The following is a 26,869-nucleotide window of genomic DNA, read 5'->3' as shown; positions in this document are numbered from 1 at the left end:
TGGCTGCCTCAGTGATGTCCAATATCACCCAGCCTCTCCCCAAACCTAACTCCTCTCTTCAGCCCTGTTCTTCACTTTGCTTGTACTATCCTCTTCCTCTTTCCCATTTCTGTCTACCAAGCTTGTATGCCTCCTCCTCAGACCATCCTTCAAGCGCTATGCGTCTTTGGCATCCAGGAGTGGTGCCTACTTCCTCTGACCCATAAATGTCGGCCTTTGTTTCTACAACCCACGAGACACTTGACATCACTACTGTGCGCTCTGCTTTGGGGCGCGTCCTCTCCTCTCATAAAATTTCATGTTTATTTTGTCTACATGTGCCGCTTACTTAATAAATCACTCTTAAGTGACCAAAAGGAATCCATCAATCAATTAACTGATGATGACGTCTGGATTGGCCCAAGCGAATGGGAAGCGATTTGGAAGTGGTGGTTGATTTGAACAAAGAATAAGACACCAAAGACACTTCACATTTTCTGTGCTGATTTTTTAATGAACATCTTATAATCTTACAAAATAACTGGCTGTAGCTGTTTTACATTACAATACAGTAGATCAGCTCCTTTCATTGTGTTCCCAAACAAGCCATCCCCTTGGGGTGCTAACGCACTCAATAGTGATCTCACAGAGTATAGAGCAAATGCCAAGTGCAATGCCTTGTGATGGAGGGAAGCAAAGGAGACAATCAAGATAACTCTTCCCTTTCATGTACAGTTTTGCCAGCTGCCCATCTGTCTTCACTCTGTCCTCTCATCTCTCTGGTTGGAGACTGTCACACGAACCACCAGAGTCAGCCTAGTCCTGGGCAACCTTGACACCAGAGCCCCTAGTTACTAGGAAAAAAAGAAGCAGAGAAGTGACTTTGGAACATAGAAGGGCCTTTGGGAGAGGTCCTCCGTTACCCCGTGGTTGGGTGAGAGCAGCCAAGTGCAGACCACCACATGGAGTGTGAGTTGATATCTCCCGGAGTTCTATGACCACGGTGGCTCAGTCCTTCCACTTTATTAGTGACATGAGGGCTCAACACATTAGGGTCCAGGGACAAGGGCTAGAAGAGCCTGCCATTTCTGAATGGCCATCGCTGAGTAGCGCCGGGCAGCCTTTAGCCAGAAGGGCTTTCCAGACACCACAGGAACTGCCCTCTCACCTTCCCAGGGCGGTGGTGCATTGCAGATGCCGCCAGTGGAGAATAAAAGATTTGTAAATGAAGTATGACAGAGAAGTGTGCTCACTGTTCCCCCTGTGGAGAGACTGAGCACAGACCCACACTGGCGTGAACCGCAGGCTCACATCCTCGTGGGGGGCTGTAGCCTTCCTGAGCTGGGCAATGCCCAACATACCTATTCTGTTGCTTCAATCTCAAAGCAGCATTCGCTGACACAAAGCTTAATGCACTTCCAAGAATTTGGATATTCTCCCCAAGAAAACAATTGTACGACTTTGTAAAAAATGGAGGATCTAAACTTTTTCATCGTCCTTTCCATATCGAAGCCTACTACAATCCCAGAAATATTTATTCTCTTCTTGGGGTACTAAATATGAATCCAATGAACGGTAGGTGCCTAGGGTTCCATTGGGGCTAAAAACATAGAGGACAAGGGCTTTTCAGATGGGCAATCTGCTCTTTCCTTTCCCCAGTGATGATGCCACCCTCATTTTATATCCCTGGAGATAAATTTTTTTTTCCCATTCCAGAATATTTTCCTTCCCACGTGAAGTCTGGCTCAAGATAGCGGTAAGTAACATTTCCTCTTCCTATTTGCAAAGCCATTGCTCCAGTGTTGGTGGGAAAAGTGGAGGACTTGTGGTCAGAGCCAAGGAGCAGATGATTCAGAGACCAAGGTTGCACGCTAATTTGGCCTGTTATTTGCTTCCATTGGAGAAGTAGCTTTGAGGGAAGCAAGACTCCCAGCCCTTCTTGAGATGACAAACTGAAGTGTTGAGCAAGAAGTTAACGCTCTTTCCCCAAAGGCCTAATCCAGAAATTGTTACCAAAAACAACTGCAATACTCCATGAGCAAGAAGGGTAAGCCTGGGACGTGAATGCAGGCAGGTTAACACGGTGGTCATTTTACCTACAGTCCATCTATTGAACAAGAGAGGATAATGGCAACAAAATGGACCCTAAATAGTTGAAATTCTTCTCTTTTCCCACAGAGTGTCACCCTTGCTCCACGTGTTTCCAAAGCTTGCTCAAATGAAAAGCTCTAGGTCGCAGATCTGATACGTTGCACTCGAATAGAATTTACCTCAGATTCCGCATTGCTTGACGGATTCCCCTCTGATCTGTTTTGGAGACTTGGAACAAGGCTGAATCTCTGACTTGTTTCACCCTCCTGCCCGAGGCCGTGATTTTCCCATGGCCTCTCCCACCACTACGGCCTCCCTAGGCTCCTCCATTTCTGCCCGTTCTTCCACCTCCTCCCACTTTCCCCCATGTCATGTCCGTGACATTTTTTTTTCCTCCAGAACATCAACAATTGGTCATGTGTCTGTGAATGATGGCCAGGCTTGGGGACTTAGAAGGAGTGAGACCACAGGCCGAGCATGAGAAATGTGTGAGTTCCTGTAATCCTGGCAATCCCAGCCCTCGTACAAATTTGTTGACTGACTAGTAAGAGCCACACTTGAAAGTGTAGAGAATCCTGGGTCCCGTCAACTCCAAACAAGAGTTCTGAGAAGTGAAAAGTAGTGAATACAGTCTTTTTGGATAGATACACAAGAACCACACTCTGGTTCTCCTGGGCCTAGTGCTAATGGGCACTCCCACCCAACTTGCCATCTCTTAATGTTATCGTCCCCATCCTCCACCTCCTCAAATGGGGTCCAGCTTCCTGCTCCTGAAAAGGTAAATTAGCTGACATGTATCAAGAACGCCACCTAATTTCTCTCTCTCTCCTTCTCCACTTCCCTTTCACCCTGCCAATTCTCATCAATAGAACGATGGCAGAGGAACTTGTCTTTCTGTCCTCAAATCCTCAGTATTCATTTTGGATGTGAACTTCACAGCAGCATGTGTGGAACAATGTATACTTTTTAGCTTAGTAGACAGCAAAAAATATAATATATATAATATATTTATATAATTATGTTTAAATACTTATAAAGAATTAATAGCTAACCTCATCATTACTAAGGGAGACTACACAAAAGAAAGGGAGCCAGTTTAGAGCAGAAGAGCCCTGAAAGATGGCAATCCATTCAAAACGGGTGTTACAGAGTGTCCCTGGCAACTTCTCTTCTAGTATTTTGGTATTGGTTTGCAAGTTGGGTGGGGCTGAATAGTTGGCAGGGTGCAGAGTGGGGAGCAGGGCAAGAGGCGGGGATGGGGTTGAATAGAATACAAATGGGGGATGAGGGTCCGTGTATATCTATCATATTTCTCCTTCCACTTTTAATCAACTGCCCCTTTGAAGAAACTTTTGCCCATGATTCTTCCCTACTTGGGCTTCTTGATGCAATAGTCGGCACCTAGAAACATCCTCCTGCATTCTATGAGATCCTCACGCTCTTCCTCCTTCCTTCATTTCGTGACCTTTCTTCTCTGTTCACCTTTTGTGCCCTTTTGTGGAGGCCTCTCTTTCTTACTGCCTCCAGGGCAGTAGAAGGAGGGGCTTGATCCCACAGTTACTGATTTTCTTCAGCCTTGGGGTCCCGGCAGGTGCATTCATCCAGGTCACAGTCAGCAGCAAATGGAATGACCTAGTGGAAATCAAAGAGAAGTTGAAATAACCCACGTTCGTGCCAAGCGCCATACTTTTCAACCGGCTTTTGCTTTTCTCACGTGGTCCCAGGGGAAGTGTGGGATTACTGTTAATATCACAGAAGTGAAATTAACACTCAGTTCTGTCACTTACACGTCATGTCTCTTTGGGCAAGGCAAATCTTCCTCGCTTCACTTTTATGTGTGTGGAAGGACAACATAACCACTCCAGGGGTGTTAGTGTGACTTAAATAAAATGATGAATATAAAACACACATTTCCCGGCACCTACACCACCTGTTACTACTGCTTCTAATATTAAAACTAATGTTAAAACCTTCTGTTAATGTTTTTGTTGCTATTGCTCTCTTCACAAAATCCCTGTGAGTAGGTAAGATGAATGTTGGCATTTTCTTTTTACACGGAAGGCCAAGAGAGGTTGGATAACTTAAGGTCACACTACCATCCAGAAAACTAAGGCTCTACAGCCTAATTCTATGACTCCTACTTCTTAGTATTCTTGGAGCCATAAGATCATCTTTGCTGTCTTTTTAAAAAAATTTTTTTTAATGTTTTTATTTATTTTTGAAGGAGAGAGAGAGAGAGAGAGAGAGACAGAGCATGAGCAGGGGAGGAGCAGAGAGAGAGGGAGACACAGAATCCGAAGCAGGCTCCAGGCTCCGAGCTGTCAGCACAGAGCACGACACGGGGCTCGAACCCACGAACTGTGAGATCATGACCTGAGCCGAAGCCGGACGCTCAGCCAACTGAGCCACCCAGGTGCCCCAATCTTTGCTGTCTTCATGAGCATGAGATTCTGCCCATCTTGAACCCAGGATATACTTTGTCTTGGTGAGACAACGCATCTCTCTACCCATTGTGGCTGGACTGCCTCCCTGCTATGTAATTGTCTCCGCTCCATGCCAAAATAATCCAGCAAAAGTTCCTCTCTACCAGCTTGCATTGCCACCAACACACTTTTTGAGTGTATGTTAACTAGCTTCTGAGAAAACGGGGCATCTTGGGAGACCTGATGTAAAAAGTGGCAAGGATTCTAACCTTTGGGCATGGAAAATCAAGTGAGGTAAAAAATAGATGGACGTATCGTATGCTAGTCCAGGTTCACCGAAGAAAAACAGGGATAAAAGAGAAACCGAGAAAAAGACTCCTGCTCAGGATCAGTCTAGGGAGTCCTGCAAGCAGCCTGTGGTGGCCACTCAACATACATTTGAGATATGGTTATACTGCACCGTACAGGATTATCAATGTAATTACAATGTATTAATTACAAACCAACCTAATTAAGTTAATTAATTTAACTACTAGTAACTGGATATCACTTCATTGGTGATCTTGCCTCTCCAGGGGGGTAGAGGCCATGATTCCCTGCCAACAGAAGTGTATCCCAGACAATTATAAGCAGATGTGAGTCTTTGAGTAGCAAAGCCATAGGTTTTTTGAAGGTGCTCCTTAAAGAATTAGCGTTTTCTGACAACCTCACCTAAAATCACTGCCCTTAATCCTGCCACCATAGAAGCTTCAATGTTTTCTCACGATCATTCCTTCTTGAGTGTTGAACAAGCACCAGTTATGGTACAGAAGGAAGGAGAACCAGCCAAAGCCCCTGCGCTGATTCCTGGAGCCCCTGCCCAGCCTGTTACCCGCAGGCGGGTTCACGTACCTTCTTGGAGGACAGAGTAGAAGAGCAGCAGTCTCCCCCATCATAGTGGCAGTAGGCCCGGTTGTTGATGGTATCGCACCACCCATCGGCTTGGAAAGGCTGGTGAAGACATGAGAGGTCAGCGTCTAAGAACAGCTTTGCTGGGCTTTGCCCAGCTCTCCCACCCATCCTCACCCCACCATAATCCATGGAACTCCAGGGATATTATGGGAGAGCACCCAAAGGGCAGGATACAAACTGACCCAACGTTCTCAAGAAGCTGAAAAGTCCCAAGAAGCTTAATTAAGTCCCAAGACCATTAGACCCAAGGATCTGTTAAATTTGACTCTCAACAACTCTGCTTCTCACCAGCTCTAGGATCCAGAATGGTTCATCTAAACTCCTTGGTCAGCTTTTTCACCCTCATGTAGTCACAGGTCTTTGTGGCAAGTAGGTTACGAAACATTCTCACACATTTTAACTCCGTGGAAAAGCCTGTGCAGCTGGCCAGGTTGGCTTTAGAATTCCCATTTGATCAGTGAGGAAACAGAGATGCACAGAGATGACAAAAATTGCCCTGATTTGGATAGTTAGGGTCAAGCCGGCTTTGGATTAGAAGTCACGCATCTTGACTTTCTGTTCCTTCTCCCAGACTAAGAACCATAACTACCACCCCTTTGCTGCCACTTGTGTTTAAAGAGCCTGGTGGTCCTGAGGTGCTGTGAATACCCAAATGATGTCTGTCCAGAATGCAGGGGTCCTGGGGCTTGGGACACTAGCGCTAGAACATGAATCGTCTCACATGTACAGCTACCTAAAGCACAGCAGCTAGACACAGAGCAGAGAGAGCTGAAGTGTTTCCATTCATTCCTGTTACTGCTACAAGTGAACAGAAACCAAAATGGGAAACGGGCCCAGGCCAAACCAGAGTTAATGGAGTGTTTCTCCCCAAAAGGGAATGTATGATAAGAACAGCAATAAGCGGTTAAAATAAAAGCTCAGAAGCCCAATGCGCCGTTTCCCTAGAACTCCTCCTGGAGAAAAACAGTGTCCCACAGCATCCTGGAGGGCATGCCAGCCAGCCCACCTACTCAATCGCATTGGCTGCTTCCCATCCTGAGTGGATGCCCAATTGCAAAGCCTCAGGAAACATCTTGTGGTCAAACTCTTTGTACCACAAGACAGTCAGTAGACTTTTGAGTTCTTAGGTCGCCTTCCAGTTTACATGTTTAAATCACTTTCTCTCCCCCAACCCTCCTTAAATGTCAAATAGACGGACTGTTCCCTATTTCACTGGGCTTTGATGAGACAGATCACTAAACTAAAAAAAAAAAAAAAGGCCATTAAATGATTTTCAGCAATTGAATTACATCAGAAGGAGCTCATCCAAATTATTACTTCAATGTTTTGATTTATTCTATGGGGTCCTGAGGTCATTTGAACATCATTCCAGATGTATGCCAGTTTGCCAATCACTGATAAGTTGCTACTTGTGGCGTGGAACTCAACAGCTGTTGCACAGCTGTCCAGCAATGTCGGTTGAGAGCAGGAAGTCAAAATGAATTCTGTTTTCAACACGGGCCTCACTGGGATAGAGACAAAGATTTTGAGGTGAGCGTTTGTCTTTAACGCTAGAACCAGTCACTCTGGCTCTGCAGAACTTGGGATAACTATACAATCAGGACTTGGGTCTACAACTGCAGCCTTATAAAAGGAGTCAACGTACAGCCAGCTGCATCCTTAACATCTCTACATGCTCCTGGGTCCTCCCAGGAGGATCAGATACATCTACTGAGATTCCCCCAGAGTTTTCTTTTTCTTTTTCAAGTGTTTGGAGTGTATTTTCCTCATCTAACACCGCATCTGTTACTTTTTTTCCAACCCTGACTGACTCATTGGCAAAACTTAATCTGTTCCTCCTTTATTTTTCATGTTATTGTCTATAAAAATCCAAAGAGCACCCAAAATACTTTTTTTTTTTACGTATAAAGTATGGTCTTCAGTATGGAGGATTAAAGGGAGAGCTTCCTTTTCTAAGAACAACTTAAACATAAGAATGAATTAATAAAGGATCCAGGGAGATCTTCCTTCCCAAAGTCTTCCCCAAGGATGGCTTCTTACCTTAGGAACTCTAGGGAAGACAGGGTGAAAAGAGTAGAAATGGTCTAGGTGACCTTCTCTACCTCCTGATGGATGTCGACTGCTATAGCCTGAACATGATTTCTAGAAACTGCTTCTTTGCTGCTCTCAAAGGGTCATCAGGGAAGAAAAGGGAATTTATTAAAAGGAGCAGAAAATCGGAGGAAAGGTTGGAAAGACCCAAGTATTTAATTTACTATATACCTATTAGAATTAATTGTTCCTCCCCCAACCTGCCAAAAACAACTGCTCCACCCTAAACAAACAGAGTCTCCAATGGCAACATGTGCCTGGGAAGCTTGACAGCTTGAGTCCAAAGTTACAATGGAAAAATTAGGAAGGGAAATATGACTAATTGATTCAAAGTTTTTAAAGCATCTGAAGACTGCATATAGATTAGATCAAAATCTCAATAATGGAAAGGTGTCAGACTTGCCACAGGAAACTTTCCCCAAGGAAGGGCACAAGGCTTGGTTTCTCTGCACAACATGTCCATAGGTGAATCGTCACTACCCATACCTACACCTCATTTATCCTGTAACATCAGAAAACAAAGTGCTTCACATTAAGTGGATTTTTCAAATATGTGAAGACTATTTCTTCAGGAGACACTTTTTCATTTTCATTTTAACCATTTTGGCAAAAGAAAAAAAACTATAAAATTCCTCTTATCATGCCTTTTAATAACTTGGATAGAACACAAATTCATCCACATGAACATTTTCCATTTCCATTTATGGGAAGGCTTTCTGTATGGGGACACTTGTCCCTTCACTAGATGAGCCCCCTCCAACACACACACACACACACACACACACACACACACACACACACACACTTCATAAGTCAAGCTTCTTAGAATTATACCTGAAGTAAGTAACTAGATCTGAGACAGAGGCGTGGTTGTTCTTTTTATGATCCAGGAGCTTGATGTTATCTATGGTCAGCTAGCTGTAGCTCTGGTCAGATGAGGCAGCCATATAAATGGCTGTGTGTGAATGATGAAATATAAGGAGGGAGGGCTATCAGTCTCTATGACCATGTGACTATGGAAACTGTACAACTTTGGAAACTTCTCAAAAGTAAAGATAACTTCTTTATATTACGTCATCTACATTCTTTATGTTGTATTATTTTCTGATTAAGGTTGTTCTGGAAAGCTAGGCATGGGGATGGTGGCCCTATCTAGTTATTCATTCATTCATTCAACATCCTTTATTCCTTACCTCTATGTGCCAGGCATTGTTAAGGGGATACAAAGATAAATAAAACATGGTTGCAACCCTGGAGAGAACCCACTGCAGACAAGCATAGCTTATGATGATGAGGGTGGCATAGGGGTGTGGACAGGAGAGAAAAGTACCGAATCCAGATTTTGGTGGTGGGGATCTGTAAGAACTTTCAGGGGCTGGCTCTGCTACATTTAGCCCCTGTGGAGGAGAGGTTAGGACTGGATGATTCGGAGGGGATGCCTGAGGGAACTGTGTAAGGGAAAAAAGAGGGTGAAAATAGAGAGACAGGTGGTCCCAGACTGCCTATCACAGGGCCCGCCCTCAGGAATGGTTCCATGAACATCAACTGATTGGCTGATAATACCTCTATTACTTGAATGACATTAAGAGCATTTTTCTTCTATAGCTTGCAGCAGAACTCATGACCATAGTGATGTTTTAGAAAGGTTAGCGTTGAACTTTAGATGTTCTGCTCTGCTAACCTACAGGCTGGGATCTCAGCCACAAGTGACTATATCCCTAGAGGTAAGGCGTGAGACAAAATCCTGATTTTCCATCTTTTAAAAAAAATACGTACTTATTTATTTTGAGAGAGAGAGAGCACAAGCAGGGGAGGGGCAGAGAGAGAGAGGGCTCCGTGTTGTCAGCACAGAGCCCGATGTGGGGCTCGAACTCATGAACCATGAGATCGTGACCCAAGCTGAAACCAAGAGTTGGATACTGAACCGACTCAGCCAGCCAGGCACCCCCTGATTTACCATCTTGAGGAGTGTTTCAGACCAGGAGAAGCTGCTAATACCATTTATGCCTAATGCTTAACACTGTTTTCTTTCTCCTACACCATTTCCCACCAAAACCCTCTAGGTATGTGAAGGACAAATCAGACCCACATCCGTTTCCTCATATTGATGAGGCTGCCTCAGGCCCCAAAGAAGCCCCTCGCCAGGGACACTATGTTGCCGTGCTGGACACAGTCCTGGCGGTAGATAAAGCCTCTTGTGAATACATACAAGAACGTGTGCTAATTTTCTCTTTTTCTCTGGCTTTCCAGTGAGTGCTTGGCCCGATTCTCCGGCCTGATTCTGATTCTTCTTTCATCCCAAAGATCTGCCTGCTGTGTCCATACTCCCTGGGCTTCACTGCAAGGCCACTCTCCAAATTTCACAGGCAAAACCTGTGAGGCCTTTGAGGCCCCTCAAGGAGCCTTGGTGACCAGAACACTACTTGCTTTTTGTTTTTCTTTGAAAGGATCACAGATACATGAAATTCCATGGTTGGATGGAGCCTTGAAGACTGTTTAGTACAAAACTCTTATATTACAAATGATAAAATGGATGCTTAAAAAAAAAAAAAAGAAATGTCTTGTTTGTCAGGCTAGTGGGTGGCAATTCTGCGAATGAGGAGGAAATCTCTGGATCCTTGATCTGATGTTCTCTCTACTATACCATGCTACCGCTATCTGATGAAATCATTGATCTTTTAATTTATGGGGAATGCTGGGTAATTTAATTTCTTTGGCACCTCTATAAGAAATGGCTGAGGTACAGCATTAACAACAAAGTGAACTCAACAATCCAATACAGAAACAAAAAAGGACTGTTTATATATATCATCTCAATTCCCCTGAACCCCAACAACTTCCCTTCTTATTTTCCCAGCTGCAGGTCGAAATTTGTCCTCAATAAGCGACCAGGCGCGATCACTGCTTCTGGCCTCGGGGCTTGGTCAGTGCATATTTCCCTAGAGGCTGATTTCCCCAGGAGGAAGCAGTAACTCTGCTCCCATCCCATCAGCAGATGCCTGCAACCCAGAGACATTTATTTCTGGGTCCCAGAATGCTAAAGCCAGATATTTTTCTGCTCATTGCAGTCATCTGACGGAAAGAGGAAACAGAGCTGTTCCCCTCCTCCAGCGTTCACCCCTTGGGGTGGGAGGGTGCCAATGATCTCACATTTGTGGGTTTGCCACAATCTTCTTGGAAAATGTAAAATTAGAATAGATACCCTGAGATGGATTCTGCAGGAAGAGTTTCTTACATGCAACCTCCTCTGGAAAATCTCCTCTGGCTCCCTGGACCCAGAGAACTCTCCCTAGCTGTGCATTACTATGGTGTATTTTAGCCATATTTGCATTATTTAAGACTCGACACTCTGAATGGACTATCGAGGACTCACTCAGAGCGTAACCATCTTCACCAGCAGCTAGTTCAGTGTCTGGTGACACAGGAGGTTCTCAAGGAATGAATATGGGGCACGTGGGTGGCTCAGTCGGTTAAGTGTCCGACTTCAGCTCAGACCATGATCTCACGGTTTGTGGGTTCGAGCCCCGTGTCGGGCACTGTGCTGACCACTGGGAGGCTGGAGCTTGCTTCGGACTCTGTGTCTCCCTCTCTCTCTGCCCCTCCCCCACTTGCTCTCTGTCTCTCTCAAAAAATAAACATTAAAAACATATTTTTAATGAATAAATATGGGGGTGGCTAACTTCATTTCCTTAGCATACTTTGTGACCAGATCTGTCCTTTTCATTATTCTTCTCCTACTAGGTACAGAACATTTGGTATATACTTATTTAAGAGTGGAAAGAGACAGTGGAATACACCATCTAAAAGTTCTCCTTCTATAATCCATCTAAAAATGTTGGATAAAATTTAACAATATCCTCTCAACTCCAGAGCTGGGATAAGAAGAAAGGAAGAGAAATTATCAGGGGGCCATAAACAAAAAAGAAGCTGAAAAACCAGAGCAGAAAGACGGGAGTGAAAGCATGGCTGTCTTAGGAATGTTTGCAAATATCTGTAATCAAGTGGTTAGGTTTTAACGGCTGATTGGGGGTAGGCGCCCAAGTCCCGGGCCCTTGCAAGGTGGTGAACTCGTAAGCGACGCTGTTAGTATTTTAATAAGAAGACTGGGTTTGTGAGGACGGATATGGAATGACACAGTCATACGGCGATGCCGTACAAGGTACCCTGCCTCACTTGGAACTGGGAGACTGGTTCGTGCCCACCAGCCCTGAAGACCAGACGATGCAAATCCCAGCCTCGGCAGAGTCACTGATCGCTAAGGTATTAAGGACCTGCTGAGTTACAGGGTAGCAGTTGAAACCGCAAATGGTACTTCCTCGAACGCCAAAGGTCTGCTCCACAAATAATAGATGAGCAAGATGTAATTGAAAGAAAGGCAATGGAGACACGCATTCTGCTGGATGGGCAGAGGGAAGCACCCCATTTGGTGGCCCTGAGTAACATCAGCAGTTGGGGTGCAGTCCTATGGTCCACTGTGCTTTACTGGTCTGGGCAAGCTCACACGACTTCTGTGTAGGGCTTCAAACCTCGGCCTGTGCAATACCCCAGACTCGCAAAAAAGAGGAAAAGCAAATGTGCCACTTTGTAGGGTCCAAAAGAGACACCCGATTACGACGAGTTTATCTATGTGCGACACCACGACCAAAGCACAGTCTTCGAACAGAAATAATCAAATGGTGCAGAACCCATATTCTTCCGAGAGAAATAGTGGGGATGAGTTGAAGTGGAAAGAAAGAAAGCAAATAGGAAAGAAGGAAAACAAAATAACGTCAAGTGACTTGTAAGATTTTCATCTCCTTCAAGGTACATGGGGCTTAACACCTTCTGCTCTGGAAAATGATAAGGCTGTAGAGTGTAGTGATAAAGAGCTTGGAATACGGTGTTAGATAAACCTGTGCCCGGATCCCAGCTCTGCTCCTCACCACCTTGTAGATGTGAGCGAACTACTGGACTTCTTTAAGTAGCATTATCCTCATTTGCGAGTGAGAATAACACCTCCCTCATAGACTGTTGTAAGGAGTAAATGAGCCAATGGAGGTGAAATACTTAGCTCCGTACCTGGTACACAGTAAGTCCTCAAGGAATCCGTTTTATGAAGAGGGCAGGAATACTACCATTGCTTTTACTGCCGTGGGTTGGTGTCTGAGTTTCCACCACAGAGACCCTGGTCAGAAAAGCTTTGAGATTCTACCAGCAATACTTCAGAGTCAAAGCCATGGACGTTCTCATCCCCACGCCTCCTGCCCCATTCACTTTCACCACAAACGCACCATCTGAGTCATGAAGGAGTCAGGTGACAAGGGAAATGGGTCTGGAAATTATAAAAACAGAGTGGGAGAGGCCTGACTGGCTTCTGGAAAGCAAGGCTCTCCTCAAAACCATGGTGGTGACTTGAGTGTCTTAGCCTCTGAAAAACCCCAAACCACCACAGACACCTCTTCCCTGACATGCACCACAGGAAAACAGGAAAGTGAGAAGACGCTCTGTGACTGACTTTCCGGCCAAAAACAACCTCCTAGCAGCCCCTTTCATTTCACTGCAAAGAAAGACCCGGTACGGCAGACTCTTCGACCTCACTTACACACGTATGCCAGCCCGCTTCCCCGCTGGCCTGCCTCTGGGCCCAACAGAGCCGGGTGCTTGTCAGCCACCCCCAGGCAGGGGTAGGGGTGGGGGTAAGAGCCCCAGATGGTGAAGACGAGGCACTCGGGTCGAGTCTGCATTCATCTGTGCCAGAAGAACGTTGGCTCGAAATTAGGGCTCTATTTCCCAAGAGATAGAGACAGAAGAGAACATTCTCCCATGGGCCCTTATCATGCTGTCTTGGGGGCTCAAAAACCAAATGAGACGGCCCTCCTAACGTTTGTGGCCTGCCCCTCTGTGGAGAAATGCCACAGTAGTGAGCCACTGCTACTGATGGGAGTGTGTCCTGGGAGGCCTCACCCAGGCTAAGAAGCCCTGTGCCTCTGGCCCTGACCTCCAGCTGCCTTCGACCAAACTGCATGAGACCGGGCCACCGTCCTTATTCCTCGGTCACGTCTCCACAATCACGCGCAAGGTCGCTGCCGGGCCACAGATGGCCTCCATGTCCACAAAGGCCCCCCCAAACCTCTCTTCTGACTCCCGTCCTCCACGCTCGCCCTTGGCCCGGCCGCATCTCTTCCCCAGCAGTCGGCTGGTCCAGATTTTATGCCAATGACTCCCAACCCTATGCTGTTGCCCTCCCCGCTTCTCGAACCACACCTCAACGCCTCTCAAGAGGCTGTCTGGTGGCAACCACGGCAGTTCTCCCGAGTCCTGATGTAGCAACGTCTGCTTGGGCTCCCGGCAAGAACCAGTAATGACATACCATCAGACCTCGCTCGCCTCTCCGCTGCCAGACTGGTAGGCCCGCTGATTGTCGTGATTTTGTTTTCTTGTTTGGATGGGGGCTGGGAGAGGTGGTGACGGCAGAGGTGGCCTGCAAGGTCTCCTGCCATGGTCTCGCTTGCACGGCATTTGACTTTCTTCTCTAAAAGAGGGACGCATCAGCAACTGTCCGGGGGAATTTCCTGTCTCCCCTCCTGCTAATCGGAGCCAGCCTACGTGTTTCAAGGTCAACGATAGAGACTTTGAACACAAGAGGTTTGGACTCGGTAAGGCCCCCGGGGGCAGGGACACTTCCATTCGTGCTTCTTTCCATGAGCGGTAGACCCCCACAGCAGCACAGTGCCCAACACAGCACACGGGGTTCTTAATGCGAGACTCATGGATCCCCTCCAGAAGACACTTTCTAACCTAAGAAGGCAGAATATTTTTCTGCTTTCCACTCCTCCTGCCCTTCCTCCAAGGTAAGGTGCCTTTCCTCTGTTGTTCCCAACCACCCCAGGTGTCCGTTCTCACCATCAATTACGCTACCTAACACGTCACCTGAGAATGGCTCAGCATGAACTTCCAGGTACAGGTTCATGGATGGTAGACGCTTACGGAACCAAACTTAAAGATCCAGAAGAACGAACCTGGGAGCAGAAATTCAGGCCATGGCAGCCACTGTGCTGAGCAGGTGGGACGGGACCTGCCCTGCCCGTGTCACCACTGCTGGCAGTCACTCACACAGCCCCTCCTCTCTTGGCTCTGCGCCAGCTGTTGTGCCGGGACCGCACCCCCGTGAGGGACACCATCGGCAGCCTTGCTCTGCTCAAGGGTTCACATCACTCTGGGAGGTGGAGGAGGAGGAAGGAGGAGGAAACAGCTGGCAGAAAGGGCTGGAAAGGCACCGGGAAGAAGACCCCGGGGCAGACTGCCGGGGTCCCACTCTGACCGCGGGCCTCTACTTCCCTCTGTCCCCGTCTTCTGACTCCTTGGCCGGCCTGCAGTTCATGGGAGGTTGAGGCCGGCCTGGGCTGGCGATGGAAATGTTCTACCGCAGCCCGCCACGCGTGCTCGCCCCCCGGCGCCCCGCCACACGCACACCCATGCCAGGCAGCTCGGCATTTCTTGGCTCCCCAGGCCTGCCTGTGCGAGATGACTGGGAATGCAGACTGTGGGAGGAAACGACAATATTCATTGTTTGGATTAAATATTTTTCTTGGCCCTCCTGCTGTTTGCTGAGCGTCGTATTTTTTTTTTCTTTCCCCATTCTCCCTCATTCCTTCCCTCCTCCCTCCCTCCCTCCCTCTCTCCTAGTCTCTCTTTTTCTCACTCTCTCCTCAGCAACCGAGCACACTGGGAGAAATTTCAGGGAGAAAGCAGACACTCCTGGGGTGGAAAGAGCTATTTAAAGGAATCAAAGCAGGTGACAACCTTTTGCCATTCTGATACCACGCCCAGCTCTTCCCAAACATGGAGCACTTTGGAGTAAATGTAAAGCTACGTTGTTTTGAGTGTTCACAAGTACTCGTGGGGTCTAACTCACAGGACTTGTTTTCTCTCTCATTCTCACTTTCTTTCGTATATTACGTATATATATACATTATTACGTACACGTCATATACACAGAAAACACACAGGTATAACAGACACATATATACACACGTACACATAAATATGGTACGTATGATATATACAATATTCATATAGAAGACACATGTGTCGTAATAATATATAACATGTATATTATGGATATATAACATTAAAATATGTGTTTTTATTATATATATACATACACAGAGAGACATACACAATTTCTCTGTAAGTTCCTTGGTATAAGGAATGTACCTAAAGGCAAAAATATTTTTACAAACTACAAGCCATCATATAGAAGCCAGATGCAATTTTTATCTTATATATGGCATTTTCTGTGACATGGCACTGTGCTATGTGGATGCTATGCATGATCTTACCGAGCCCTCACCATCACTCAGTGAGGTAGGTATATATTATCATGCCCATTTTGCCAATTAAAACACCAAGGACTTGAGCCATTAAGGAACCTGTGTGAAGAAAAGACGTACAGCCACTGTCCGATGGCCAGGCTCGTGCTATAATCATCCTGACGTATCCGTCCTGTCACCAAATCATAATGATATGTCACACTCCACTTCTCAGTAGCAAACCTGGTCCAATCTCTCACCACACCTATGAGCATGCAAAGCCACTCTCTGAGGAAAAGTCAATGCTATAGAAATCCACGAAAAACGGATCAGGTAGGCTATTTAAGTTCAAAACATATACTATGAGCCAGGCGTGAGGCTAGTTGCTGAATTCTTGGGATATTTAAATCGATACATAATTAGTGTGTCTTCTTCTAGGTACAAGGAACACAGTATGTTCTGTGTATGACAAAGTCTGCCTTAAAGCAGCTTTGGTGTCATCAGCACTGAATAAGGAAGGATCTGAACAGCGTCTGAGAAAATAGGAAAGAAATCATGGGCCAATGGAGGATTAATTCCCAAAGTAACTAATAGCACCAATAAGAGCTAGAAGGCTCAGAATAGGAAAGGGTCTGCGACATTTCAGAAAAGCTTTATGGAGTATATAGGATTAGATTTCATCTTTGAGTATGGATGGGATTTGGCAGAGAAGTGGGGAGAAAGATCACAGCAGGAGGGCAAAGATAAGCCAAGATTTCAGATGAAAAAGAAAGCGATGTATCTGTGGTTTTCTGCCTCAAGTATTAATGGCCCACATTAGGAACTAGGTCAAAATCTCCATTCTGAGGAATCTAGCTGCTCCTTAGTGTGAAGACAATAGAGACCACTGGAAGTTTTGCTTTGTTTTGTCTTCTCTGTGTTTTCTTTTGAGCAGAAGAACAGGATAAAAGTTATGTTTCAAAGACTGGATCTGGGGACAGTGTGGGAAATGTTCTGGAAATAAGGGATCAGATTCAGAGCAGGTAGAAGTTCACCTCAAACAGATATGAACTGAAGAAAACAGAACTGGCTGGTTGTAACATGGAACAGAAAACAAAACAAACAAAAAACAGACAGACAGGAGAGGTACTGCAAAGGAAATGGCCATATTTGGGTAGGAGACCAAATGCAGATGAAGGTTTTTTTGTGACATTTTGACTTTCAAACCATGCTAAATGTTTCTCAAAAAATTTGTTCATTATGGGGCGCCTGGGTGGCTCAGTCAGTTTAGCATCCGACTTCGGCTCAGGTCAGAATCTTGTAGTCTGTGAATTCGAGCCCCACGTCAGTCTGTATACAGACGGCTCAGAGCCTGCTTCAGATTCTGTCTCCCTCTCTCTCTGCCCCTCCCCTGCTGATGCTCTGTCTCTGTCTCTCAAAAATAAACATTAAAAAAAATTTTTTTTAATTTGCTCATTAAAAAAAAAAAAGCTAGAAAGAATCCTTACTAAATCTAAGGACTCAGTCTTAAGAAACAGAGTCTAAGCAATCAGCAAACCCTGTCCTAGCTCACAGTGATAAGGTCTACATATCTTTTCCCATATAAACACAGACCTAGAGGGTCCCGGCCAGTTTTCTCTCCTGCCCGATTACTGCCAGGCTTTCTCCACAACTTAGGCCTGTTTTGTCACCCCTGTAAAACCCAGGTCCGGCTGAGTTGAGGGACAGCAGGAGGGAGGTGTCATATTTAGTCTAGAATATTTTCTTGCTAATAGTCTTGTCTCTTTTAGCCCTAGTCTAAGTTCCTGTGTCTACAAACAGCTCAATTTGTGTGGCTGATTACTGTGGTTCTTAAGCTCAACCTGTGATGCCATCCCACTCATCAATCCGCTGCTCTGTCCTCCGTTAATTGGTGGATGCACGGAGCCTCCCTGTCACCCATATGGAACCTATTCTGTGTGTAAGTGTCTGGTTTACATCCCCTTTATCTAGGGGACGCTTGTCCGTGTATCTTTTTCACTCTTCCACTGATCGGCTGCATGTGTTTCAAATAGGTCCCCACTCTCATCTCCCTGGTCTCTGGTCCTCATTCAGCAGGGTTCACTGGCACAACACCCCTTCTTCAGCTTAAAGCTTGCAAAGCCTGGGGAGCTGTCCCAACAGGTGGCCAGCACCCTGTGCTCATCTCTTCATTGAGTATTCTACAAGCCCTACATTCCTAATTCATGTGTTGTTTTCAATCATCCTACCAGTTAAGAACAAGGACTCTGGAAACAGACTGCCTGGGTTTGTGTATTTATCCCACATTTGCTACCTCTGGAGCTTTGCAAAGGGACCTGAATTCTCAGCCCCTCAGTTCCCTCATCAGGAAAATAGGAATGATAATAAGGGTAGTAATTCCTTAGTATGCACCTGCTATATAATAAACACTCAGTAATGTTATTAAATATACCATGCAACCAGGAGCTATTTCTTGTCCATTTCCCGAGTGCAATAAGCCTGGATATTCTGAGTACTGATGGTTCCCTGTCTGTGAAGGTGGACGGTAGCCCTCCCAGAGGCGGCTACAGGATAACCTGGTGGGTCATTCTCCCCTCTCTTAATCACGACCTATAATCCCAGGGATCTTACATTTACTTTGCCCAAGTATGGGAATAGAAAAACTATGCATAATATGGCCATAAGGCAGGAAAAATACAGAAGCCAAGTTACCTGATACTAATCCTCTCTCTTACATTCTGTTGTAGTTGAGGTACAGCAGCAAGGCTGTGTCAAAGTCTGTCTTTAGTCCCTGGTCTCTTTTTTCCCCCACCATCTCCACATCCACGCTGGGCCCTGCTCGCTCTGAAAACCCCCTTGCCCAAGATGTCCATCCCTACCATAGTGTCTGCATAGTCTCCTACCTCTCCGGAAAGCAGCTGACATATTAAGGAGCCAATGATAAATATGTATCTGCAACCAGACAGAAATTAGAAAATAGAAATTATTGAGGAGAAAATGACTTTAATTTTGGAAACTTTGAGACTTCGTAAGTCAGATGTGGGAGATAAATATTTGAGGGAGAAATAGAAGCATGTACAGCATCCTTAAAGTTATACAGTGCAGGCAGCCACCTGTTAAAGAAAACTGGGAAACTTCGTTCTATGTGTCGGATCGTCTTCTACTCAGGTGAAGTGAGCATGAGTGGTGCTGTCAGGGACTGAAGTGTGTTCCTCCAAAATGCATATGTTGAAGCCCCAACTCACAATATGATGGTATCTGGAGGTGAGGCTCTAACAGGTCATTAGGTTTAGATGATATCATGACGGAATCAATGTTCTTAAAGAAGACATACCAGCTCTTCCTCTCTCTCTCTCTCTCTCTCTCTCTCTCTCTCTCTCTACTTTGTGAAGACATAGCAAGAAGGCAGCCGTCGGCACACCAGAAAGACAGCCCTCACCAGGAAACTGAATCAGCCAGCACCTTGATCTGGGACTTCCCAGCCCTCCAGAACTGCAAGAAATAAATGTCTGGTGTTTAAGTCCCTCAGTCTGTGGTCTTTGACTACAGCAGCCCAAGCAGACCAACACGCATGCCTTAGTTAGTGAATTTATTAATTTAGCTATTTTTCCTGATCTGTCAACACAAAGGATTTTCAGAGATCCTGTCTGAGAAAAAGGGAGCACGAAAACAAGGTAAGAGAAGACAGGCAGGAAGCGGCTCTCAAGAGGGAGCCCAAAGAAGTTAAAAGATCACTGGGTTCTGCTATTCAGTTACTGGGCAACCTGGATGGGTCTGGCCACCGGGCTGGGCACAAGGGGCATAGACACAGGACAGGTGAGTATGGCCAACAAGCCGGGCAGGCTCCAGGTACTCGTGACTCAGCTGCCGTGTCACTGGGGTCATAAGTGGTTCCAAGGCCAGAGACCATTCCCAGGAACCTGACGGCATAGCAGACATGCACCACCAAGTTTAATATTTCTCACATTAGAAAGACTTCAGTTGAATCTAATCTCATTTTTAATTAGTCCTCACATCGCCTGGTGAGACAGATTAATATGATTATCCATATTCCACTGATGGGGAAAATGAGACAAAGGGCCATGCCCCAAGGTCACTTGGGGAATGAGCACTAGAGGTGAAAATTAAACTTAAGCATTTTAAACTTTCAAGCCAGAACACAAGGGAGAGGACATTGGGGACATGGCTTTCATCTCCATTTGTTCAGGATCTTTCACATCTGGATAATGCATATTCAACTTACTACTTGGTTTGTCTAATTAAAAAACAAAATACTAATTCCAGTTCCGCACCCCACCAGTCCACATTCAATGCATAAAGAATTCACTAAATAATATATGCCAAAGAAGAGAATTAAATGAGCATTACTTAACCACATGTGAATATTTGTTGACTATTTATGGTATGTTTAATAATAAACTACAGTGTGTGTGTGTTGGGGGGGGTGGATAGGGGTGGATATAAACACAGAGGAATTAAACATGCCCCCTGCCCTCTAGAAGCTGGTTTAACTGGATGTTCAAAATAGCTACACCAACAAAAACACAAATAGCATATACCTCCAACCACACAGGCAGGAACCAAGTTTTTCTTTACTCCCCGTGGTAGATGTTCAAGCATTATATGTTGGGAAACTGTTAAGTTGAGCTTTCTTCAGAGTAAACTGAGATTATCAGTGTGAGAGGTGAGCCCACAGAATAATCATGCACCCCCCTTCCAAGCAAATTAAGTTCATCTTCAACTCCTCTCTTGTATTCACATTCAACATCCAAACGCTTACCATTCTACTGCAGAAATAGTTCTGTATTCAGCCCCTTTTCTTTCTACTTTCTCAGTTCAGTGAGAGACTATTACATTAGCTCAGGTTAGAGGTGATAAGGTTCTGACTTCCATGGTCAAAAGTTTTTGTCATCATGACTTTCTTCCTAAAGTATACGTCCTATTATGTTTTCTCTGTGACAGAGATATTCAATGTTCACCTGATATCTATATAGTCCCCTGTGTTTCCCTGACCCTCTTGAGGCGGGCTTGAGGCCACGTGACCACGTACTGGGAAATAGAAAGGCAAGCGGAAATGATGTATTAATTCTGTTCCAAGGGACTCAAGAGTTACTGGCCCCTCTTGTGTCTTTTCCGTCCCTTTGGAGGCAACCATGGAGACCACATTTTGAGAGAACAGAGGAATAAGACAGAAGACATGAATGGGTGCTTTAAATATTTACACCTTTAGAGATTTAAGACTTAATCTCAGACAAAGACCAAATCAAGGGGTGGATCTTTACACCCTTTGTTGAGGCTTTTAACTGGACTAAAGTGGCACCTGGGGGATCCTTGAATCTTAAAAAAATGCCTCCTAGAAAAGAGACCAAGGCCTTTGTCCCAGAGAAGCCTCTTAAGCTTAGAATACCTTTAATTAAATCTACAGAGAGAGCCACATCTGGAAAAGACTTGTGAGGATAGCTGTTGGTATATGGATTTAACTAAAATTAAGTGTATACAAAACCAATAAAGTCTGTGAGTTGAATTGCCAAAAGTACCATCAGCTTGGATTAAAAGAGACTTATAGTTGGAGAACATGAAAAAATTTTTGGGTCCCCCATAGTCTACGACAACACAGCAGGCAGAGAGAACCACTTAGCTTCCAGTGGAGGGATGTTCTCCAAAGCTCCTTTTTGTGGCCTAAAAGGATGATGGAAAATGAAGGACTCCCAAGCCAGCAGAGCCAAAAGCCATGAAGAACTCCCTGGGAGTTACACCCAAGGAGTAATCAAATGCTACTGAACAAGATACTCCCTATTCTAAGAGTAGGGATTTTTTACAACTTGTCTCAGAGGGATTTCAGAATTGTCGTAGGCCGGTAACTGTTACGTGCCTCTCATTATTCTCCCTGAAAGGGGTCATTTACTGTGGGTGTCTTTTCTCTGCCCCACTTTGTTCATCAGGTGTGTGTAAAGTAGAGAACTTGAACACCAGGCTCTAGATTAAGAGAAGCACATTGTAACCTGATAGTAAATCACGATCGTCTAGATTTCAAGCCTGATGCTATGATTGGGGAAGACTTTTGGAGTGTCTTGGGATCGGGTAGAATGAATTTAAATGCAACAAATGTTTGATTGACCGGCAGATGACATTACATGTCCACTGTTCCTTCCACTTTCTTCCTTTGTCATGACTTCTCTATCAACAGAGTCTAATTCTCCTTCCTACTAATTCTGGACCTAGCCATGGGGCTTGTCTTGACCAACGGAATGTGAGTGTGTGTCACACACGCTACGTTTGACCAGAGGTTTTGAATGTGCTGGCATGCCTCTGCTGGTCCTTTTGTGCCCATGCTATCCACCAAGAGTTAACAGAACCTGAGTAGTAGCTGCTGACCCTGAAACCTCGAGTGACAGACACGTGGAGCATATCCGGACCCAATGCACAACCTAAAGCAGAACGAGTTCAGTCACCCTGCAGATGCATGAGTGAGAAATACATCTTGTTATTAAAAGGCCCTGGTGCTTGACTATTTGTTATACAGCATTATTACAGACAAATTTGATGACTGCATTGCACCACTCCCTTTCACAGCTTTGCCTTTCCACATGCTTCTGTTTATCCTTCAAAAGGTTACCCTTCTAAGAAGATCTCTGCGTGACTGGGACAAGCTATTTGCTTTATTCTCGGTGTCCCCACGTGACTTTGTACGTATCTCTGTGTTGCTATACTCATGGGGTAGCAACTGATTGCTCACCTCTATTGCACAGACTGGGTTAGGAAGTTAACGTAATCACTTTTGTAACTCAGCACAAACTGGACACTCAGAAATAATTTAAGGGAGGAAATGAATAAATGGGTATGAAGCAGTGGTCGTAGCTTAGTGACCGGGGTATAAGTCGGGAAAGGAGGCTACAACTCTTCTGCAAATCCCAGCCATTGGGGGGAGCAGCAAGCTTTTAGATTGGGAAATGGCATGAGGCTCACACAGAAAAGCTGGATGAATTTGTTTTTTCGTGTGTTGGAATTTGGAGCCCTAGATTCTGTAGCTAAGCTTGGAGAGGTGGGAAGATGCTTCCCATGCATGAAGTAGTGTACATTCCTGGGTTAGAACATGTTTTCTTTGGGGGTTTCTGTGGTTTCTTTCTCTTTTTCTCTTTTCTTTTCTTTTTATTTTTTTCCCCAGCTTTGGAAGCATCCAATGTTTGCAATAACAATAACAACAACAAAAATATGAGGCTGGCCCAGTATGAATCAGGAGAGAATGTGTACATGCAGTGGATGTAGGGGGGTAGGAGAAGGAGGTAGAAAGTGGAGAGAGGGGAGAAGAAAGGACGCACACAGTCGCCAGGAGCTTCACAGAAGAAAATGCCATGCCGGACACGTGGCTGGCACAGAGGAGAGCGACATCTGTTCTCGATGAGGATCCCCGGTGTGTGCACGTGTGTGTGCATGTGCGTGTGTAAGGAAACACCCAGGCTGTGTGCTTCAGGAAGTCTGCTTGTGGCTCCAGTCTCACTGGGTCTGCGATGCTGCCCTCGGTGGTGGCCTCTTACCGTGGGTTAGATCTCCAGCCAACTCATTCTTGCGAAGTATGTTGCAGGCTAGAACGGGCTGTGGAAAACAAGCCCAAGAAAAGCCACAAGGGCCTCCTGACCCATTTGAATTTTTCTCCTGCCAAGCTCTCATTACTGAGCTTAAATAGGAAGGAAAACAATGTATAAGGCTGAAGAGGCTATGGAGACTCTATGGAGGGAAAAGTCTCACTGGGCTCGCTGGGCTAGGGGTGCTGAGACGAGAAAGAGGTAATAAGTCTGTTTTCAAAGTAGGTGTATGGTTTTGTTTTGCCCTTTTTTTCTAGTTTGGTTAAGCATTTGAAGACTCGTTTTCTCTCTTACCCCTGTTACTCTCTTCAACGAAACGCAGGAGAAAGAAGGTGGAGGGATTGCATGCTCCAGGGACAGTGGTCATCCTCTGAAGGAGGAAGGGGCCCTAAGATGCTGGGCTGGAGCTGGCACGCTGCTGGCAAGCCTCCATCTGGGGCTGCTGTCGGCCCCTTACACAAGGCTCTGATGTCCACTTTGGGTGCCTACGCTCAGAAAGGTAGAGCCAAAGAGACACAAAATTTAGCTCAACATTGTAGACCTGATTCCTGAAAGGGATCAGACTGAGTCTAAAGGAGAGCAGCAGAGGTTGCACTTCTCCTTTGTCCATTCTTTGCTGCTACGTTACGTGCACACCTGCCCGCAGACATTCAGATCCCTCGCTCCGGAGCTCTGGCACTACGTGAGGCATGTGTCCCCTGCAGCGTCGCCATGCCTCGGCCTGGCCTTGCTTCTCACACAGGGATGATGACAGCGATGATAATCCCCTACTCACGTGTGGCATGTAGTGTCTACAAATGCTTTCACAAACAGCATCTCGTTTGAGAGCCAAAAGAACTTTGCAAGCCAACCAAGGAAGATACTGTTTTCCCGTATGAGTTAAATGGCTCTGATGGAGGTCACACAACCAAGGAAAGGTAAGAGGAGGAGCCAAGTTTTCTCTCCGCAGCGCACAAACAGCCTTCAAAGAGCCGAGGGGATCCTGGGAAACCAGATTTCATCCATCCCCAAAGTCCCAGGCCGGGGCCATGCCGACTGTAGACTTAACACCAAAAAGCGTTCAGTAGAAAGGACGCTTAAAGGAATCAAAAACTCAGGGTCTCCTGGCAACCTTATTACTCTTCCCGAGTTAGCAAAATTGTCCTTTTCCCCTAAGTAATCAAGTTGATCAAGGTTGTTAAGCTACTGCTAGTCCTCTCCCACATGTGTGGCTGCCTGTAACTTTCTACCTCATTCATCCGTGCAGAAGGTATTTATTGAGCATTTACCACGCTCCAGACACCTTACCACTTCATTACGCACGAGATACAACAGTGAATAAAATAAATAAAAAGTTCTGCCCTGTGAAGCTCAAATCCCAGTGGGGGAAAATAGACATTAAAGATAACAAATAAGTCATTATTTCATAAATTAGAAAGTCTTATAAGAAACAGGACAATGTAAGGGAAGCAGGACTGCTCTGTGTTGGGGGACGGGTGAGAATGAGGGAGTCAGGATAGCTGTAATTTTCAACCCAATGGTCAGAGGGGGAACATCTGTGTGAGCCGTCGTAAGCCATTGGCTTTCACTCTGAGCGAAAGGAGCATGGTTAGAAGGGTTTAGCAGAGTCCTGTGTAGCTTTCACGTACATGTTGACAGCATCCTTTGGCTGCTGAGCTGGGAAGGGACCACGCGGTGGTCATGTGACCAGCCAAGAGGCTGTTGCCCCAATGCAGGCAGCAGATGATGACAGCTCAAACCAGGGTGGCAGCAGTTGGAACAGCGAAAAGTGGATGAACTGTGGATACATTTTAGTAGCTACTGGGATTCCCTGATGCACTGGATGTGGAGGGTGAGAGAAAGAGAGGAATTAAGATAGCACCGAGGGTTCTGTCCTAGGCAACTGGAAGTATGCAGTTGGCATCGGCTGAGATGGGAAAGTTTGCACAGAGAAATGAGAAGCCGTTGTATATGGAATCCCTGGATTCTAGAATTCCACCTGCTACTCTACAAACTTTGTCTTTAGTCATTGTTACTGCCTTCTCACCTGACTCAGAGCATTTGTAATCCCTTCTATCCTCTCTTGGAGACCTTGGGTCTCCAGTCCGTCAACCAGATTATTACCCACGGCCAATAAATACATTCAAGTCTCGTCCACATCAAAGGTCTTTCCATGGACACTGTTTTCCACTTAAATGACAGCCCATGGCACTTCTTCTACTGGCCAACTTTTGGAAACAATAATTTTTATTTGCTGCACCAACTTTCTTATCTGTTTCTCAACCCATTTGCCCTCTCCCCCGCCCCACTGCTACCTTTGTGCCAGGGATTTCAGTGAGCGCTTAAATCACAAACTTAGTGGTCTCATGTCAATACTCAACTTGTTGTCTACTCCGTAGCAGTTAACACTATTCACCATCTCCTTCTCCGGAAGTCTCTCTTCTTTCACAGTGTTTCTGAGACCACTCTCTCCTTCATTTCCTTCTACCTTTCCAATCATTCTCTTCCCATCTCCTTGACTAGCTTCACTTCCTCTGTTCTTCCTTATTATCACCTGCCAGGTCTTTTTCTTTCTTGTCCCCATTCAAATGCCTTGGATGACCTCATCCATTTGCCACCTTCAATCATCATCCTTACTTTCCTCTTTTCTCAACCTAAGTCACCAACTGAGACTGTGTTTTTGAACTTCTATTTCCAATTCCACTAAACTCACCCCGTCTAAAGCCCAAGCCCATCATCCCCTCCTACAAGCCTACTTCTTTTTCTTTACAGAGGTTAATGGCACTCACTAACCACCCAAGCACCAGTGACTTGGATACAGAACCTCATCTTCCCTACAGGATGTGATTCTAGAATCAGTTTGATGCCTTCAAAGGAAACCCCTCAGTGGTTACTTCTTTCCATCTCTACACCCAGGAGCCAAGTCTGGGCTTTCATCCCTTCTCTTAAAATACAGACGCTGTTTCCTAACCAGTCTACTGATCACCTGTCTCTTCTCCATGGGCTTCATCTCCAACAGTGTATCATATCTGATCTTGCCGTCTCCAGTAAAAACAAAAAAGTGAGGCTCTTCGATGCCTCCAGAATAAAGCTTGTATCCAAAACATGGCAGCATTCAAGCCTCTTTTTAATCTAGCCCACGCCTCTCTAGCCTCACCTGTAGTCTCCACATATCCCAATATCTGGTGTTTCTCTAGAAATCCTCTGTGTTTTCAACCCCCGTGCCTTGTGCTTATACTATCCTCCCTGCCCACAGGGCTTTCACCTCCAACTGATGAAATTATTACATCCCTCAAGGCCCCACAGGAGTGCCATTTTGCTATAAAATTGTTCCCAAATCTGATGTCCCACCTACTTCCTGCCCGCTCCGTAAGCAAATGCAACCACTTTCTTTGCACTGTTCCCACAGCACGTTGAGCATGCCTCTCCCACAGATCGAACAGGGGGTTCCCAGGAGACAGGAGCCCTGTCTCATTTCACTTCACATCCCTAGAGTCTCATA

General features: G+C 45.6%; 1 protein-coding gene across 3 annotated transcripts in view; it reads right to left on the bottom strand.

Annotated features, from left to right (window-relative positions):
- Positions 1 to 472: 472 nt before the first annotated feature.
- Positions 473 to 26,869, bottom strand: part of PAPPA2 (pappalysin 2) — a 273,265-nt gene continuing 246,868 nt past the window's right edge. For all 3 annotated transcript variants that reach the window (XM_043569391.1, XM_043569393.1, XM_043569392.1), the window contains 2 exons: positions 5,385 to 5,483; positions 473 to 3,702 (listed from right to left, as the gene is read on the bottom strand). In XM_043569391.1, coding sequence (XP_043425326.1) covers positions 3,628 to 3,702; positions 5,385 to 5,483 — 174 coding nt within the window. In that variant the 3' untranslated portion in view covers positions 473 to 3,627. The remainder of the gene's footprint in view (positions 3,703 to 5,384; positions 5,484 to 26,869) is intronic.

This window comes from Prionailurus bengalensis, chromosome E4 (assembly GCF_016509475.1).
Source record: "Prionailurus bengalensis isolate Pbe53 chromosome E4, Fcat_Pben_1.1_paternal_pri, whole genome shotgun sequence".
Taxonomy (NCBI): Eukaryota; Metazoa; Chordata; class Mammalia; order Carnivora; family Felidae; genus Prionailurus; species Prionailurus bengalensis.
Note: the sequence above shows the minus strand (reverse complement) of the source record. Positions and strands in the feature narration are given on the sequence as shown.